We start from the raw sequence: 15839 nt of genomic DNA on the forward strand, positions 1-15839 counted from the left end.
GTGAGGGAAACGGAGGCGCCATAGCCACGGTAGTCGTGGCGACCAAGCAACCCGGCAACGCGAGTCAACAACAACAACCGCCTGGCCGACCCCCACCCCCACCCCGGCCCGGCCTGGGGACCCCCGGCACGTTCTGTCCCCCTCCCAACATCGCCTGCAAGACCTCTGGAAAGCCCTTCTGCGTACAGAAGTGGGGAGAAGCCGAGGTAACTGGAGCGGGCCGGGGTGGCGGGCCGGGTCGTGGAGAGCGGCAGGGCCCGGGCAGCGGGCGTTGCTGTAATCATAGCCCCGGGGGAAGGGGTGGACGGTCAAAATGGCGGCGACTGTCGGGGCTGTGGGGGAGGGGGCCAGAGCCCGGCTGGGGCGACACTACCCGCCCTAGGCCCCGCGGCCCGGCCCCCGAGAGGGGCGGGCGCTCACTGGCCAGCAGAGAGTGGAGGTCTGCGGGCCAGGGTGGGTGGGGGCTTTTATATGTCGGGAGGGGTGGAGGGGAGGGTCCGGGGAGGTTGGGCCAATAGGAACTAGGGAGGGGTGAGGCGGGGCCAGGCTGTAAGGTGTGGGCGGGCTGTCCTGTATACCGTGAAACCGGGTGGGGTAGCTGCTTCCTGGGCCTTACCACTCTCTAGCGATAAGAGGCGACCTGTACCGCCTCTCTTTGGAACAACCCCCAGTCATCCTCAGGACTCAGTGCCTGCACACTGGAGTCCTCAGTTTTTCATCCTGTAAAATGGGAAGATTTTGCCATTGCCGTCCTTCCTTTTCTGCGTTTCAGGGATTTGCTAATTTCTTTCAGGACTCTCTAGGGCTCGTCTTTGAACTTTTACCCCATCTACTGTTTCTGAATGTGTTTGATAGATTAACTGTTATCTAGTTTTGATTTCAACCCTGCAATTCTCTCCTAAATCTGCCTTCTCTCATGAGAGGAGGAAAAGAGAGACAAAGTTTCAGGGACAAGCTGTGGGCTAGCCTGGAAGATTTGATTTGCAAAAATAGAAGCTGGGGCAGGGAGAAGTGATTTTGAATGACTGAGAGGAACAGAAACTCGATTGCTTCTCTGGAGGCCTCTCTCTTGGACTAAGTGTAGTCCCTGGGCAGAGGACTTGTCACTGGACATGGGACCATTCCTAGCTGTTCTACCCATCCAGGTCTCCCTTTCTGGGAAAGGGGAGCAAATGGCGCCTAAGTAAGTTTCTTTGATTTATTAAGCTGCTTTTCTTGGCCAGGCACATTTTTTTTTTGTCCGTCAAGTTGTTGTCAACTGGGTCACATGTTACTGAGGAGGTACCAGTCTCCAGAGCCACGTGCATAGGAGGGAGAGGGTCACTGAGGTCAGAGGGAAGGAAGTTGTGTTCCACCTTTGTCAGAGGAGAATTTGAGGGACTGCTTTACCAGAGAAGATCTGCCAGGTTGGGGAAGATTTTTTTTTTTTTTTTTTTAAATAGCCGCCCAGGCCAAGTTCTCTTTCCCTAGTCTCCATCATGCTTTGGAGCTTGGCATCACCAGAGCTGAGTGGCTGTGCAAACTGCCACTTTTAAAATCAATCAGACTTCAAGGAGGGCCCTGGCTGGTGGAACTCAGTGAACTGAGCACAGGCCTGAGTACCTTGAGGTCCCTGTTTTGATTCTAGGTCAGGGCACATGCCGGGGTTGTAGGCAAGGTCCCCAGTTGGGGGCATGTGAGAAGCAACCGATCAATGTTTCTCTCACACATCTATTTTTCTCTCCCTCTCTTCTCCCTCCCATCCCCCCTCTCTCAAATAAAAAGTAAATAAAACTGTTCCTGCCTTTGAAAACAAAAAGCGTGGAAAAAAGATATTATTTAAAAAAAAAAAAAAAACTTTAGGGAGAAGAATCGAGTTGCAGGCTTTCCCAAAGCTTTCCTCCAAGAATTTAAGATAAAGCTGGGGGTAGGGGTGTGGTCTCACTTCCAGAGGGAATTTTCTTAGGACAGGCCCTCTTTGAGAGGTGGTGCAGGACCCCTTGAAAGTTAGGAAATGTAGAGATGAATTTTCAATAAAAATCTTGAAATAACTAAGTTGCCAGAAAGAGCACCACCTGTTAGAAAAGCAAATTTGGGGCAGAAAAAGATAATTTTGATTAGCTAGTCTTGTTGACTACCCCCACCTCCCTTAATTTTCACATTTAAAAGGCTCAAGCCCAGAGGGTCATTTGGCTAGTGTAGGTGTCACAGGTGGGCACAGGTAACCAGCTTCTTGGTGATCTTGGACAAAGAATTGAACTGAACATACAAAGTTTATAGCAGGAAGAGAGAGAGCAGATATATTAAGCGATAGTACACTCCACAGAACGTGGGAGCGGGCCAACTCTGAGCAGAGATTGACCTCAGGGGCTGGAGGGTTTCTATCTTACAGGGAGGATATTTCCTGGCTAGTTTTGGCAGGCTTTTATTGAGCACGTACAAGTAGTTATATTACTTTAAAGCTACTGCACATGTGGGCTCCCATGATTTTCCTTGATTGGCCACTGGAGAAGAGGGTCTCACAATGTTAATTTATTATAATATTATTATAATGAAGCAGGGGTCTTGTAGCATCTTCTTCAAAGGTACATTCATGATTCACCATGATTCAGCACTTTTCCAGAAAGCGTGAACAACCAGCCTTCCATACAGGGTCTCTGTCCTGTATGGAAGTCCTTTATCTTAGCCCTGGGGCACCTGCGGAGTTTCCTACTTCTTGACTATCTCCTGCCTCATAGGGACACTGGCTTGTTTTGCTTGTCCTTGAAACAATCAACTACTTTTTAGCTTTATGCCCTTGGGCAAGTTACTTCTCTGGGCCTCAGTTTCCGTCAGTCTGAGTTTGGGAGCAGTGATCATTAGTAATAATTTTAATCTCATGTTACTGTGCTATGGATCCCATAAGAGAATACAAGTTGAGCATCAAATACATAGTAATTGCTCAAACTATGTTGGCTGCTGATGTTGTTAAAATGATTGTTGCTTTCTGCTCAGCCCTTGGAATTATACCATTTGCATTTATTTTTATCATTTTGAATGGGGTGAGAACCTAGTGGCTTGAAAGGTTCACTCTTGTTGGGCTGTGGGGCTGGTGACAGGGATCCCAGGAGCTGGATGCCTAGATTCTAGTGTCTAGTGGGAAAGTGTCACTCTCCTAAGGTCCTCCTTTGGCTTTAGCAGAGTAGCCAGAAAGAAAAATAGTCTCCGGACTCCTGGCCCCCACTCAACCCCAAGCCTTCCAAGAGGCAGCTGGGTGAATTAGGGGTATGGTATCATGGAAAAGGTATCTCTGGAGCTGAGGTCCTTGCCCTCCCCTTCCCATATACTCCCTTGCATCTTGGGGTTGAGGACAGAGGATGAGCAAGGCAGATACCCCAGGGACATGGTCTGCAAAGAGTAACCCAGAATGCATAATCTTCCTGGCCGGGGGTGCTCATTCTGGACCAGGATGCCTCACCAGCCCTGTAGCACAAGCCTGTGGCAGGCAGGAGGCAGTAACTTTTCACAAAGTCTCACCAATCAATGGACTCTTAACCTACTTAAAAAAAAAATACACTTTATTTTATTTTATTATTTTTAATCCTCACCTGAGGATATGTTTACTGATTCGAGAGAGAGAGGAGGCATTGAGGGGTGGGGGGGAGAAAAATCAATGTGAGCGAAAAGCATCCATCGGTTGCCTTCCATACTCACCTGTCCAGAGATTGAACCCACAATCTAGGTATGTGTCCTCACTGGAGTGGGATGGAATTTACAACCTTTTGATGTGCAGGATGATGCTCTAGCCACTTGGCCATCCAACCATGGCTCTAACCAGCTTTTGACACTCACTTATTAGTATGTTCCTAGCCCGTGGACACTCACTTGACAGTAAAAAGTTGAACCCCCACTGTGTTCTAGGAGCTGGAGTTGGAGTGATGGATAAGGCTGGCTAGGTCTCTGCCCTTGGGAAGCTTCCTGCCTGGTCATGGAGGGGTAGAGGAACTAGGAGTAAGGAAATAAACAAACAAGGAAAAACGGGGCCAGGAAGAAAGTAAAACAGGAGTATGTGCTGCAGAGTGCTGAGGGGAGGGGTACTTGAAACCCAAGAAGGTGACAAATGAGATGAGACCTGAATGGTAAGAAGGAACCAGTGGTGGAAGGTGGAGGTGGAGATGAGGAGAGCATGCCTATAGAGCGGGGGTGTCAAACTTTTCACCAGGGGCCACATCAGCCTCGTGGTTGCCTTCAAAGGGCCGAATGTAATTTCAACTCCTCAACAGTTAAGGGATAAGTTACATTTATACAGTCCTAAAATTATTTCAGCCCTTTGAAGGCAACCGTGAGGCTGATGTGGCCCCCGGTGAAAATGAGTTTGACACCCCTGCTGTAGAGGGAAGAACTGGTCTCCTTCCAAGTGCAAAAGTCTTGAGGCTGGAGGAGGCCTGGGGTGTTTTAGGAATGAGAGATGTGGCCATAACATCCAGAGTGAGAAAGGCAGGGGTTGGAGTGCCAGATCCCACAGGGCCCTGTAGGTCATGGGAAGGGCTCTGGATTTTATTTATTCTCTGTGATGAGGAACATTGGAGTCTTTTAAATAGTGTTTGTGTTTTTAAAGGATCTTATAGACTATAGAGGGAAGGTAAGAGCCTGGAGCCGGTGGCAAAGCTGTGGCAGGGGTCCAGGAGGAGATGACAGTAGCTCAGACTTGCACAGTGTTGATGAAGATGGAGAGTAGAGCCCAGCCTTCGGATCTATTTTGGAGGAATTACTGACAAGTCGTAGAAACTAATGGGGTATGTAGGATGAAGGAAACACATCACTATGTTTCCCATTCCCTGTAAGTTCCTTACTGAAGCTATTCGGCAGATGAGGAAGATGAGTCTTCTTTCCCTTTCCTCAGAGGGGCCTCATCTCAGAGGTAAACCATTTGATTATGGGATCTGGTGTCCAAAACAGGCCATCAACTATGGCCACCACCTGTTTTTGTATGGCCTGTGAGCTAAGAATGATTTTTACATTGTTAAAGGGGTGGGGGGAAATCAAAAGAAGGATGTTTTGTGATAACGGATACTATGTCATGATGTGAAAATTATATGAAATTCAATCTCAGTGTCTAGAAATAAAATTTGATTGGCACAGAGCCACACTTATTTGTTTACATATCATCTGTGGTTGCTTTCATACTGCAATAGCAGAGCTGAGTCATTACAACAGAGACTGTCTGCCCACAAAGCCAAAAACATTGACAGAGTGGCCCTTTATAGAAGTTTGCTGACCCCTGATCTACAGTAATTGATTCAGTCTCCAAAAACATAACCATTGGCTTTGAGGATAGGTGCAGCCATTGGTGCTTTTCTTGGCAGTTTCATTGCCAAGGAACAGATTTGCTTAGTGATTCCTTTGTTTCATGTGCTCTGCTCCATCAAGAAAGGTTTTCATGTTCAGAGATGAGGAATGCCTCATGCCTATAGAGATTTGTGACTTATTCCTCTGTAGGGAACACCCTAAAGAACTCTGCTGAACCTGGTCATCCACAAATGGGGGGGAAAAAAAAGTTCCCTGATCAAATAATTATGGAAGGCTTGGCATCCTGTATCACCCCTCTGGGAGACTAACTATGGCAGTGCTGAGAAGGCTTCCAATAGAGAAGTTGGCTTAACTGTTTTATCTGTTCCTTCACCGCTTTGAGTTTAGCCTTTCAGCCCTCATCATTGCCTCCTCCTGCCCCTGTGTGGAAGGGATGAGGCCTGCAGACTTGGAATCTCGAGGAAGAGAAAGCATTGAGAGAATGTGGAAGTTTCAAAGCCCTTTTCTGGTGGAGGGGCCACAAAGGGCCAGCTCTCCTAGGGCTGAGAAAGCCTAGGCCAGGGTTTCTCAGAAAGTGCCCCCAGAACCACCTGCCTCAGAATCAGCCAGGGGTGGGGTAGCTCGAAGAGCAGACTCCAGGGTCATCCTAGACTCTGGGCAGCAGGGCCTGGGAACCTGAATTTAGCTCCAAGTGATGCTGATGACACCAGAATGGCATTTGCCCTCAATGACTCCTTCCAAGTGCTTGAGGATCGTGCCTACCTCCTTACCCCTTCATACCCACCCAGCACAGATACTTGTTGAATGAATAATAGTAATAATAGCAGCTGCCACTTTTCTCTGCTCATTGGGTACTGGGCTGACCTCATTGGATTTTTTCAATAGCCCTATGAATTGGCCGTTCTTATCATGCCCAGGTGACAGATGGGGGAACTGAGGCCAGTCATGTGTTCATGAATTAAGAGAGGTCAGGTTCATGTCGAGGTGGATCTGACACCAGACAGATGGGTGATGATTGGCTACAACTACTTGAGTACTCATGCTGGGCCAGAGTCTGGACCTGGTGGTGGGAGGAGTTCCCGGAAGGTGGCCCCTCTAAGGCTGGCGGGAAGAAGTTTGGGCAGAGGCTGGAGGAAGATGTCTTCACCTTGTGCATGGCAGGCAGCGCAGGTGGGCAAGCTCCCTCAGCTGCCTGAGTTACCAGCAAGGAAGCACTGAGATGGGGCACCCATCCACAGTGCCCGGTGGACAGCTCCCCATCTGCCTCTGCCCCTCTGTCCCTAGTGACCTGGTCTGGTAGGTAAGGGAGCCCCAGGGCTCTGCCAGCTCTGCCAATACAGCCAGCCAGCCAGCCAGCAGAGCCCTGTGGCCCCTCCCTGGCCTGTCCCAAGCCCATCGAGCAAGCGCACCCAAGTACAGACCAAAGCCCCTTTTCTTTTGTACTCCACAGCCCAGATGTAGGACCTGGCAGCTCTGTCCTCCTCCTGGAGCTTTGTTAAAGGGTCCTGGGCGACTATATGAACCAGAGCCATTTCCTAAGTGCTTATCCTATACTGGGTGCTTGGCGAAGCTTGCCCGCACAACCAGACTGAACTCAGCAACCCTGTGTTGTAGGCCAACCATCCTCCCATTTCACAGATGGGGCAGTGGAGGCCCTGGGAGGGGAGGCTCTTCTCCAAGTCACACAACTAGGAGATAGCCAAGTTCAAGTCCTGCATCAGCTCCATGTAGGACTTGTTACCCATCTTGTCCCCTGCTGACTTGAAATCTCTTGGGTCCCAGGAAGGGAGATACAGGGGAACCATTGTGTTGCCCAGCATCCATCAGGCTGCTCAGGTGGGCTCCCTGCTCACCATTTATGCTGCTTTAATGGGGATCCAAGGCAGGTATCTAACCTCTGGGGAGGGAGGGTTGAAGGGTAGGGTTGGGGGTAAAGGGGGTCTCTCAGGTGTCCTCACCTGAAAATTTACTGGTTGTGAAAAATAAATGAGCCTGGCTCCCTGAGTATGGCTGGAGGCTAAGAGCACATCTGCGGGTCAGAGAGACCTAAGTTCAAATCCTTCCATCCCTTGCTGCTGTGCACCCTTTAGCAGCTCACCCCGGAGCCTAGCTTCACTCATCTGTGAAGTGGACATGGTGGCTCCTCCTTCACCAGGCTGCTGTGAGGAGACAGTCACAGCAAAATGCTCCTGGGGCTTCTCCTCAAGGAGCAGCAGTTGTTTTTCTCCTCCTTCCCCTTGAAAATCCCACTCTTAAGTTGGATCCCAGGCAGGGCTTTCAACCTCAAATAACTCCAGGGGGCACGGCAGGGCCTTGGAGGTGTGGGCCTGGAGCTCTACCTCTGCACCAATCAAGCATTTGTTCCACTGCCCTTAGATGCTCAGGAGCTGGGAATGAGATGTATTAGTGGTTATTGGGGGTGGGGGGGGGTAGAAACTATCTGCCCATCCCCTGCTGAGGCCTACAAAGAGAGACACCTTGCCTAGCCTAGCTCCTGGGAGAGGGATCATTACAGTTTAGCATCCAGAAAAGCTGTCTTTATCTGGTCAGATGGGCCTCGGAGGCAGCAGCAGCTGCTGGGCTTGCCCTGTGGCCCCAGAAGGGCATTCTCCCCATGATAGGCTCACATCTGGTGTGCTCACCTGTAACTGCCCCTAGGGAAAGGCCTGAAAGCTTCTGTGGCCCTAGGCAGTTCAGGGGTGTTTTTTGGACTCAGACACCTCCCTCGTATCTGGCATCCCACTGGGAACGATACTTAGCCAGGAATCCAAGCCCAGATGGTGGGCATATAGGGAGGTAGAATGGGCTGGCTGGCCGACAGTTTTTCCCAAGATTCTTTCCAGCATTAGCTTACTAGCCAAGTGCTCAGAGCACCCAGGGTTCCAACTCAGCCTTGCCATTTCCCTGCTCTGTGGCCAGGGGCAATCTCCTTAACCTCTCTGAGCCTCAGTTCCTCATATGGCAGACTGAACCCAAACCCAGATGTGATTGTTGCAAAGAAATAATATCAAGTACTGTAGGAACCTTCAGGAAAACTACCATTTGTTGTTGGGTGAGGGTCTGACTGAGTCCCCCAAAACCCCCAGCATAGGGGTCCCCCAGGCACCAGGGGCTGGGACAGAAGAAGGCAGAAGTCCTGGGCAAGGTTAAGTGGAAGAAGCACAGACGAGCTTTGGTCCATACCCAGTGCCCCTGTAGTGATGGGTTGGTTATAGTTAGCCACCAGCCTCAGGATTTAATTAAGTTAGTGATGAAACCAAATGTGTCTCTAGGGAACCAGGAGCTGCCCCTGGCTTCCTCTGCCTGTAAATTAATTTTTGTTTTTCCTTCTTCTGTTGTTTTTTTCTTTTCCTCTTTCTCCCTCCCCTTCTACTTCCCATGGAAGAAAAAAAAGCCTTATTTATTATCACTTTCCCCACTGTTGGCATGGCAACACAGGCATACGTTACTGAGCTACAGGCAGCCCCGCAACCTTCCCAGCCGCCACAGGCTCCACCACAGGCCCAGCCCCAGCCACCGCCACCTCCATCAGCAGCACCCCAGCCCCCTCAACCACCTGCCAGCGCTGCCACCCCTCAGCCCCAGTATGTCACCGAGCTGCAGAGCCCCCAGACCCAGGCGCAGCCATTGGGCAGTCAGAAGCAGTATGTGACGGAGCTCCCAGCTGCCCCCACGCCCTCGCAGCCAGCCAGCACTCCTGCCCCATCCTCAGTGTCTCAGCAGTACATCGTGGTCACCGTCTCTGGTAAGTGGACATGTGTACAGGGCCAGGGTACTCTTTTAACAACTTCAAGAGGAGCTTTTGGGAGCATTCTGACAGTGAGAGTTGTCACGTACTCTGCCTATCACCAGGCCTGCAGGTGTCAAACTCTCCAGGATTCCCAGGTGAGACTTGGAGGGCATCTCTGGGGAAGCAGTTGTCAAGCCAGATAGGGAGGCCTCTGTGCCCCCGACTCCTCCCCACCAGGGCATCTCTTAGAACTGTTTCTGTCTATTCCCAAGTAAGGTGTCACTTGAAGAAAGAATTGGGCAGTAGATTTAAAGTTTATAAACATCTGCTGGAGAGGAGGGAGAGTATACCCGCTGCACTGAGAGTACAGTCCTGGCTTCATTGCTCACCAACCACTTGGCTACCCTGCCTCCGTTTCCTCATCCAGAAAGGCACCCGAATGGTTTCACGTGCTCAGGGAATGTGTGTGAAGTGTTCATGGAGGCACTTCAGGGAACTTGGCTGGAGGGCCTGAGGGTGTCACCTCCCCTCCCCTCCTGCTTCATTTTTGGCAGGACTTGGGCATGTGGGGCTTTTGGCTGGACAAGTTCAGGAGCATGTGGTCAGGGATTTCTGTTTCTCACTGTGGCCACTACTTATAGCCATGGAGCAAATCACCAGGACACTTGGGTCACGGCACCTGTGGCTCCTGCCTAGCGCATCTACCCATGTTCCAGTTCCTCCCAGGACACGGACAGGCTGGGCAGAGGGAACTCTGAGCAGAGGGGTTGGGGCGGGCCATCACTCCTCTGAGGGAGAGTGTACAACTCAGACCAGGACTAGGCATTGTTAGTGGTTTCCAGTGTGCTCTGAGGAAGGGGGAGGATGTGGTAAAATCCCCAGCTGGGGCTGGCCTGGTCCCTTCCGAGTGAAAAAGGAAGTGGGGTTCCAATGCATCTTGGGAGGCTGTGGAAGGAACAGGTCAAGACTGAGTCTAGAACTGTAAATGATAGTCAAATATGTGGCAATTAACATGGCCTTGTGGGACTAGGACATGCAACCAGGGCCCTGGGCAGCATCCTGGAGACTCCTGGCAGTGTTGGGCCCCCAGAGAGGGCCAGGGGGTGGGGAAACCCAGGAGCTCAGAGCAGTGATGCTTTACCACACAGATGGTGTGGAGGCATGGTGCATGACAGCCATGCTGAGCACACTGGGTAGAGAGGCCAGGTCGTAGGCATGTCCAGGGTTCCTGGGCCACACAGGGTTCTCAGTGCTGCCCAGTGATCCTGCTGCATGTTCTCGCTAGCATACCCCCACTATCCAAAAAACCCACTTTCTCCTCCCCCCTCACCTCCATCACCTCCCTCTCACTCTGCATTTTTGACCCCTGACCTGCTGCTTACCTCACTGGGGACAAGGTATCATCATGTGATAAGAAGGACCCCATCTCCCCACCCCTAGTATCCTCCCAGCTCCCAGGGTTCATCTGCACTTACCAGCTCTGCCTCTCTCAGGCTGCCCCCTTCCGGACTTGCTCCTGCCATCCTGGCCTTGTTGCTTGTTCCCTATCTTGCATTCTTCCCACTACCCACGAAGATGAAACAGCTCCCATTTTAACCAGGACCCCCCCCCCCCAAGGCCCTGCACCCCCCTCCAGCTGCCACTAGTGTCTTCTCTTCCCTTTAAATCAGACTTCCTCAAAGGACTTGTCCTCTTTTCCTTTCCCCAAGCTCTCTCCTCAGCCACCCACACCTTTCCTCCTCAGCGGCCTAGCTGGGGTCACCCTCTTCCCAGAGATGCCCTCCTGCTCTGGTCTCCGCCTACCTTCCTGCCTCCCCTTCTCTATCCCCTTTGCTATTTCCTCCTCATCTCTTTAGCCTCATCAGCAATGACTTCATCAGGCTTGGGGCCTCCTTTTCACTCCAGTGACTCATCCTTCCTGATGGCCTTGTCCAATGTCTTTGCTTTCAGTGCCACCTCTATGTTGACAATATCCACATTGAGGGCTGTACCCTGGGTCGCAGCCCTGAGCCCCAGGATCCTGTGTCCAGCCTCCTGTGACTATCCACTCAGTGGAACAGGCCTTTCCAACTACCATGGCCAAATGGAACTCTGGATTTCTCTCAGATTTGCCCTCTTTGGAGGCTTCCCCATCCTCATAAATACCACCCCCAGGCCCGGGTCAGCCTTGATTCATGTCTTACCCATTCTGGAGTAAGCAAGGCCTCTTGGTTCCACCTCCTAAGTCCAGCCATCTCTCCCACCTCCATGGTGCCCACCCTTGTCCAGCCTCCACTCTTCCCCTTCACATTCTTCCCCTACAGCAGCTAGAGGTATCCTGTTAACAACTGTTGTAGGTCCCTTTACATCCCAGCTCAACCCAGCTGATTCCAAGGCAAGTGGCCCTAGGGCACTGTCTGAGAAACCCTGACCTGGGCTTTCTGGGCCCAAGACATTTGCTTCCCTGTGGCCCCTCCCACAGGGAAGGACTTTAAATGCTTCACACTTGCTGTGCCCCTGCTGATGAACCGCCTAACCTCTTGACTCTGGCCCGTGAATCCTGCTGGCTGCCCTGCCCTGCCTGGCTGCACTGCACCCTCAAACCCCTGCTCCAGCCTCACTGGCCTTCCTGCAGCTCTATAAACCTACCAGGCTCGGTCCATCCTCTGGGTCTTTGCCCTGCTGGGGCCCTCTGCCTGGAGCACTCCCATCCTAGACCTTCTGGAGTTTCATCCCTTGTGTTTTTCCAATCTCTGCTCTGATGCCACCTCCCTGATGCCCACACCACCTCACCCCCACTTTCATTCCTTGTTTCCTTACTGTGCTTTATTTTTCTTCTTAACACTCATCATCACTTGAAGTAATGACAATGATGACATCCACCTCCATTATCTGTGAGGGTGGGGCTCTGTCTACTGAGTCTTGGTGGAATAACCAGTGAACCCCACCTGAATGCTGACCTGACCCAGTGTAGCCCTCCCAACCAGTCAGCCCCTGGGCCAACAGGAGCAGGTGGGAGTGCTTGCCTGTCATAGCTGGAGGGCTTTGCTCAGCTCCAGGGTATTGACTGGCCCCAGACCTCCTGGATGCTGGCTTTAGCTCCCTTCTGGTCCATGGTCTCTAGGGCAAAGATCTGGAATGGGTGCACAGCTGCAGGCCCCAGGACTCCCCAAATTACAGCCCCCCTCCTCTCTTCCCCTTCACTCCTCCAGCTCCTCCTAGCACTCCCCAGGGAAGGCTCCATGCTAAGAGGCCAAGGTTATACATAGTCTTCAGGGGTCTCAGCAGGACTCTCACTAGCTGTGGGGCCTGGGGAGGTGGCCATCATCCTTCCACCCCAGTCCTCCCACGATGCTGCAGGGCGCTCTGGGCTATTGGCATGACTCTTGGGATCCCTTCTTTGGCATTGGCTCAATCATCTTTTACAATGGTCCTGGGAGATTTCTTTTTCCTGCTGCTCCTGTCTCTGGCAGGAGTGAGCCTGTCCCCAGAAGGGTGACTGGGCAGTGCTCCCCAGATCTGTTCTGAGGAAGGAGAGGTTGCCTAGCACCCTGCAACTGCACTTGCTGCTCTGTTGACTTCTCCCCCAACCCCTTGCAGTGATTTCCTAGGGTTCTTCTGTGACACTCTCCCAGGTTAGTGTCTCTTTGTATCTAGGGGTGGCTTTTAGGCCATGTGAGCCAGTCCTGGGTGGGGGGGCTAGGGGGTGTAAGTGACACCAGCAAATGCAGCAAAGTGCCTGGGGCTCCTCCAGGACCAGAAGCAATCTGAGCTGACCGGGGACCCAAGGAGTCTCAGGGAGGGGGCAGGGAGGAGCCTGGACCAGACTTGGAGGCCAGGCTGGCAGCCAGCCGAGGCAGCAACAGAAGGCAGGTCATCCAGCTCTGTCCTCCAGGGCTCTGCCCTAAGGTGACTTTGGAGGTGATGGGAAGGCAGCTCAAGTTTCTCTGCTCAGAAACAATCCTCTAGATCCATGAATCCCATCTTGAGAGGCTACCAGAGTCATCACCAGAAACTTGAGGTGGAAGGAGGGCTTTGTGGTTCCTGGAGGTGTCCCCAGGACAGTGAAACCAAGCCTGCCTGCCGGGGATGGGGCTAGGCTGAAGGAGGGACCATGTCTAGCCCCTCTTCCCTGCTTCTCTCTCACTTGGGGTCCTTGGGCGACCAAAAGACTTGTGCCCGGAAGAGGGACATGGGGGTGGGGGTATATGGTTTCCCCACAGATGGGGAAACTGAGGTCAGGACGGGGATCCAGGGGGTAGCAGAGGCCCAGAGGCCCCCCCCCTCCCCCCGCAGGAGCCCCTGACTGAAATCATGCCTGGAAGCAAAGGACTAGGAGGGTGAGGGCCAGACTGCCTCATCTATTATCCGTGGGTAATGGGCCTCCCTCAGCCTCCCCCAAGTAGCTCGTGGCGTTTGAGGTGTGAGTAGGTCTTGAAGGGGAAGTGCAGGGCCCAGGGAGGACAATACACTCATCAGATTGAGGGGCAGGAAGTCAGCTGCCACTTCCTGAGTAGAGCCTTGAGATGGCGGGTCCTCCCTGATCTTGTGCACATGCCTAGAATGGAGATTGCAGACAGACAGAGGCAGACGCTGCCAGACTCTGTGTTCCCCACTCCCACACACACATCTGGGGCAAGAAACAGGCAGACAGGGCACACAAGAAGCCCCTCATCTGAGGAGTAGACTTTAGAACCTTACCTGCTCATCTTCCTGTGGCCTAGCCTGCCTTACTGGCCTGGCAGACTTGGGGGTCTCAGCCTTGGGGGCCACTCCAGAGGCAGGAGATTGGCAAGACTGCTTCCCAGGCTTCCCTGTCCCGGGCAGATGTCTAATCTTCTGAGCATCCCATTCATGGATCAGCCTTGGCGTTTTCATCAGAGCCCCCAGGCCTAAGAGGTGTCTGGGGCCAACACCCCTACTCCCTGCCCACCCGGCGCCAGGCCAAACCTGCCACAGGCCTCCTTGGTTGGGCATCATCCCTTGGGCTGGGTCTGGCTCCCTGTGCCCCATAGATACCTAGGTGTGCCAGGCTCGTCACGTGACTCAGGGTTTTCTTGGGTTTCTTCCAGGGGGCTGTCTCAGTGAGGGCCTCCTCCCTCATGGCTCAGGGAACCCTAAGTGGATGCAAGGGAAGATTCCAGCAAAATGGGAATCTGTGTCTTCTGGAAGTGGCTGCAGAGACAGCTGGCCGAGCAGGCCTGGGGTTGTCATAATGCCTACCCCACATGTGGCCAATGGGAGGCTTCTCCCAACACCCCCTCCCACATTTGGCCATTACTTCCTACCACCTAACACACACACAGTCATGTACTCTGCCCCAGACTTGGCCCCTAAGGTCCTTGCATCTACCTGGGACAGCCCTTTTGCCCTAGCCAGGCCCTTCTGGTGTTCCCACATGGCTGAGGCCCAGCTCCTTGCTTTGGAGGCTGAGCCCCACCCTGGGACACTTTGAATCTTGTGTTGTCCCCATAGGCCCCTGTACCCACATGCCTGAGTCTGTACACCACTGCCCTTGGGGCCTTGGCCTGGGTGTGTCCTCTAACTCTGGGTTCCATGCATAGTGTGAGGTTCACATGGGCCTGTGTCCTTCTTTGCCTGACTGTTCCCAGCTGGGTGACCTTGGGCAAGTCATTTCTTTTCTTCCTGTCTCAGTATCCTTATCTGAAATCAGGGGTAACAAAAGTTCTTTCCATCTCCAGCTGCCCAGGAAGACCCTAGTGCAGCTCCTGGGGTACGAGAAGCATTATAATTAATCCTAGCCCTCCTTGCTCACCACCCCCCAATCTTGCCAGGAGACCCAGAAAGTGGGGCTGGGACCCTGGCTCCTTGTGGCAGCACATTAGAGGGAGAGCAGTCATATGTGTGCCCCCAGCCAACCCCCAGCCTCTGGAACTGCTAGGAGCAAATAAGACCACAGGATGAATGGCTTCCTAGCTGGGGTGAGGGTCTCCCACCCAGCACCTCTCAGGAACACTCACCGTCCACACCCTTACCCCCCAGCTCATGTTAATCACTCAGTGATATGTGCATGAGACTACCTGTGTCCACCCAATAAGCATCTCTGGGTACCAGCCTCCCTCCTGACCCTGCAGTGCAGCTCCAGCCCCTAGAAGGCCCTGTTTGGCCACGCCTGCTGGGAGGGGAGTGTTTATTCCAAGAGGGCAGCTGGGAGCTTTGCATCCACTGGGGGGATTAGCTCTCCAAGGTTGCAGGTATAAACCTGCCCGCATGCCCTGCTGTTCCTGAAGAGGTGGGCCAGGAGCGAGGAGCACAGGGCAGGCTTCCCTGGATGCAGGAAGGAGGGGACAGACGGCGAGGTGGGCACCATGTTCTATGATTGCCTCTTCTCGACTGCCCTTCAGCGTGAGTACCAGCCTTCCCCCACTCCACTGAGGTCAGAAAGGCTGGGACAGTGGAGAGGGAGGGGGCACTTGGCCACTGCCATCAAGGCCTTCTGGGACCAGTCCTCTGGGGCTAGTCCTCTAACAAGCTGCAGTTCCTGGGAAGCCAGGGGTCATTTCAGGGAAGGTGGTCCAGTGCCTTATTCCTTCCAGGGCTACTGAGGTGGGAGGCCAGTCACTGCCTATCCGCAAATCCTGTCTACTGGGATAAGCGGGTTCAGCCCTCTGGGCCTCCACTGCATCATGGCTCTCTAGTCACCCCTTCTGGTCTGGCTTTGAGATGAGGAGTACAGGGGTGGGGTGGGGCTGCTTCTGAATGTTAAAGGTCCTCCTGGCTCCCACCCCACCCCAACGGGCTTGGGCAGGCTAGCTAGGGGGCAGGCATGACTCCTGCAGAGGCCTGGCCCCATCAGGGATCTGCTTTGGACCAAATCATCTCATCCAGATGGGTTAAAGCT

General features: G+C 53.0%; 1 protein-coding gene across 4 annotated transcripts in view; it reads left to right on the top strand.

The window, feature by feature from the left end:
- Nucleotides 1–6: 6 nt before the first annotated feature.
- The window catches only part of RFX1 (regulatory factor X1), a 32552-nt gene continuing 16719 nt past the window's right edge, over nucleotides 7–15839 (top strand). For all 4 annotated transcript variants that reach the window (XM_053910644.1, XM_053910645.1, XM_053910646.1 and 1 more), the window contains exons 1-2: nucleotides 7–206; nucleotides 8654–9013. In XM_053910644.1, the coding sequence (XP_053766619.1) occupies nucleotides 8695–9013 (319 nt within the window). In that variant the 5' untranslated portion in view covers nucleotides 7–206; nucleotides 8654–8694. The remainder of the gene's footprint in view (nucleotides 207–8653; nucleotides 9014–15839) is intronic.

The sequence above is a fragment of the Desmodus rotundus genome, chromosome 9, assembly GCF_022682495.2.
Source record: "Desmodus rotundus isolate HL8 chromosome 9, HLdesRot8A.1, whole genome shotgun sequence".
Taxonomy (NCBI): Eukaryota; Metazoa; Chordata; class Mammalia; order Chiroptera; family Phyllostomidae; genus Desmodus; species Desmodus rotundus.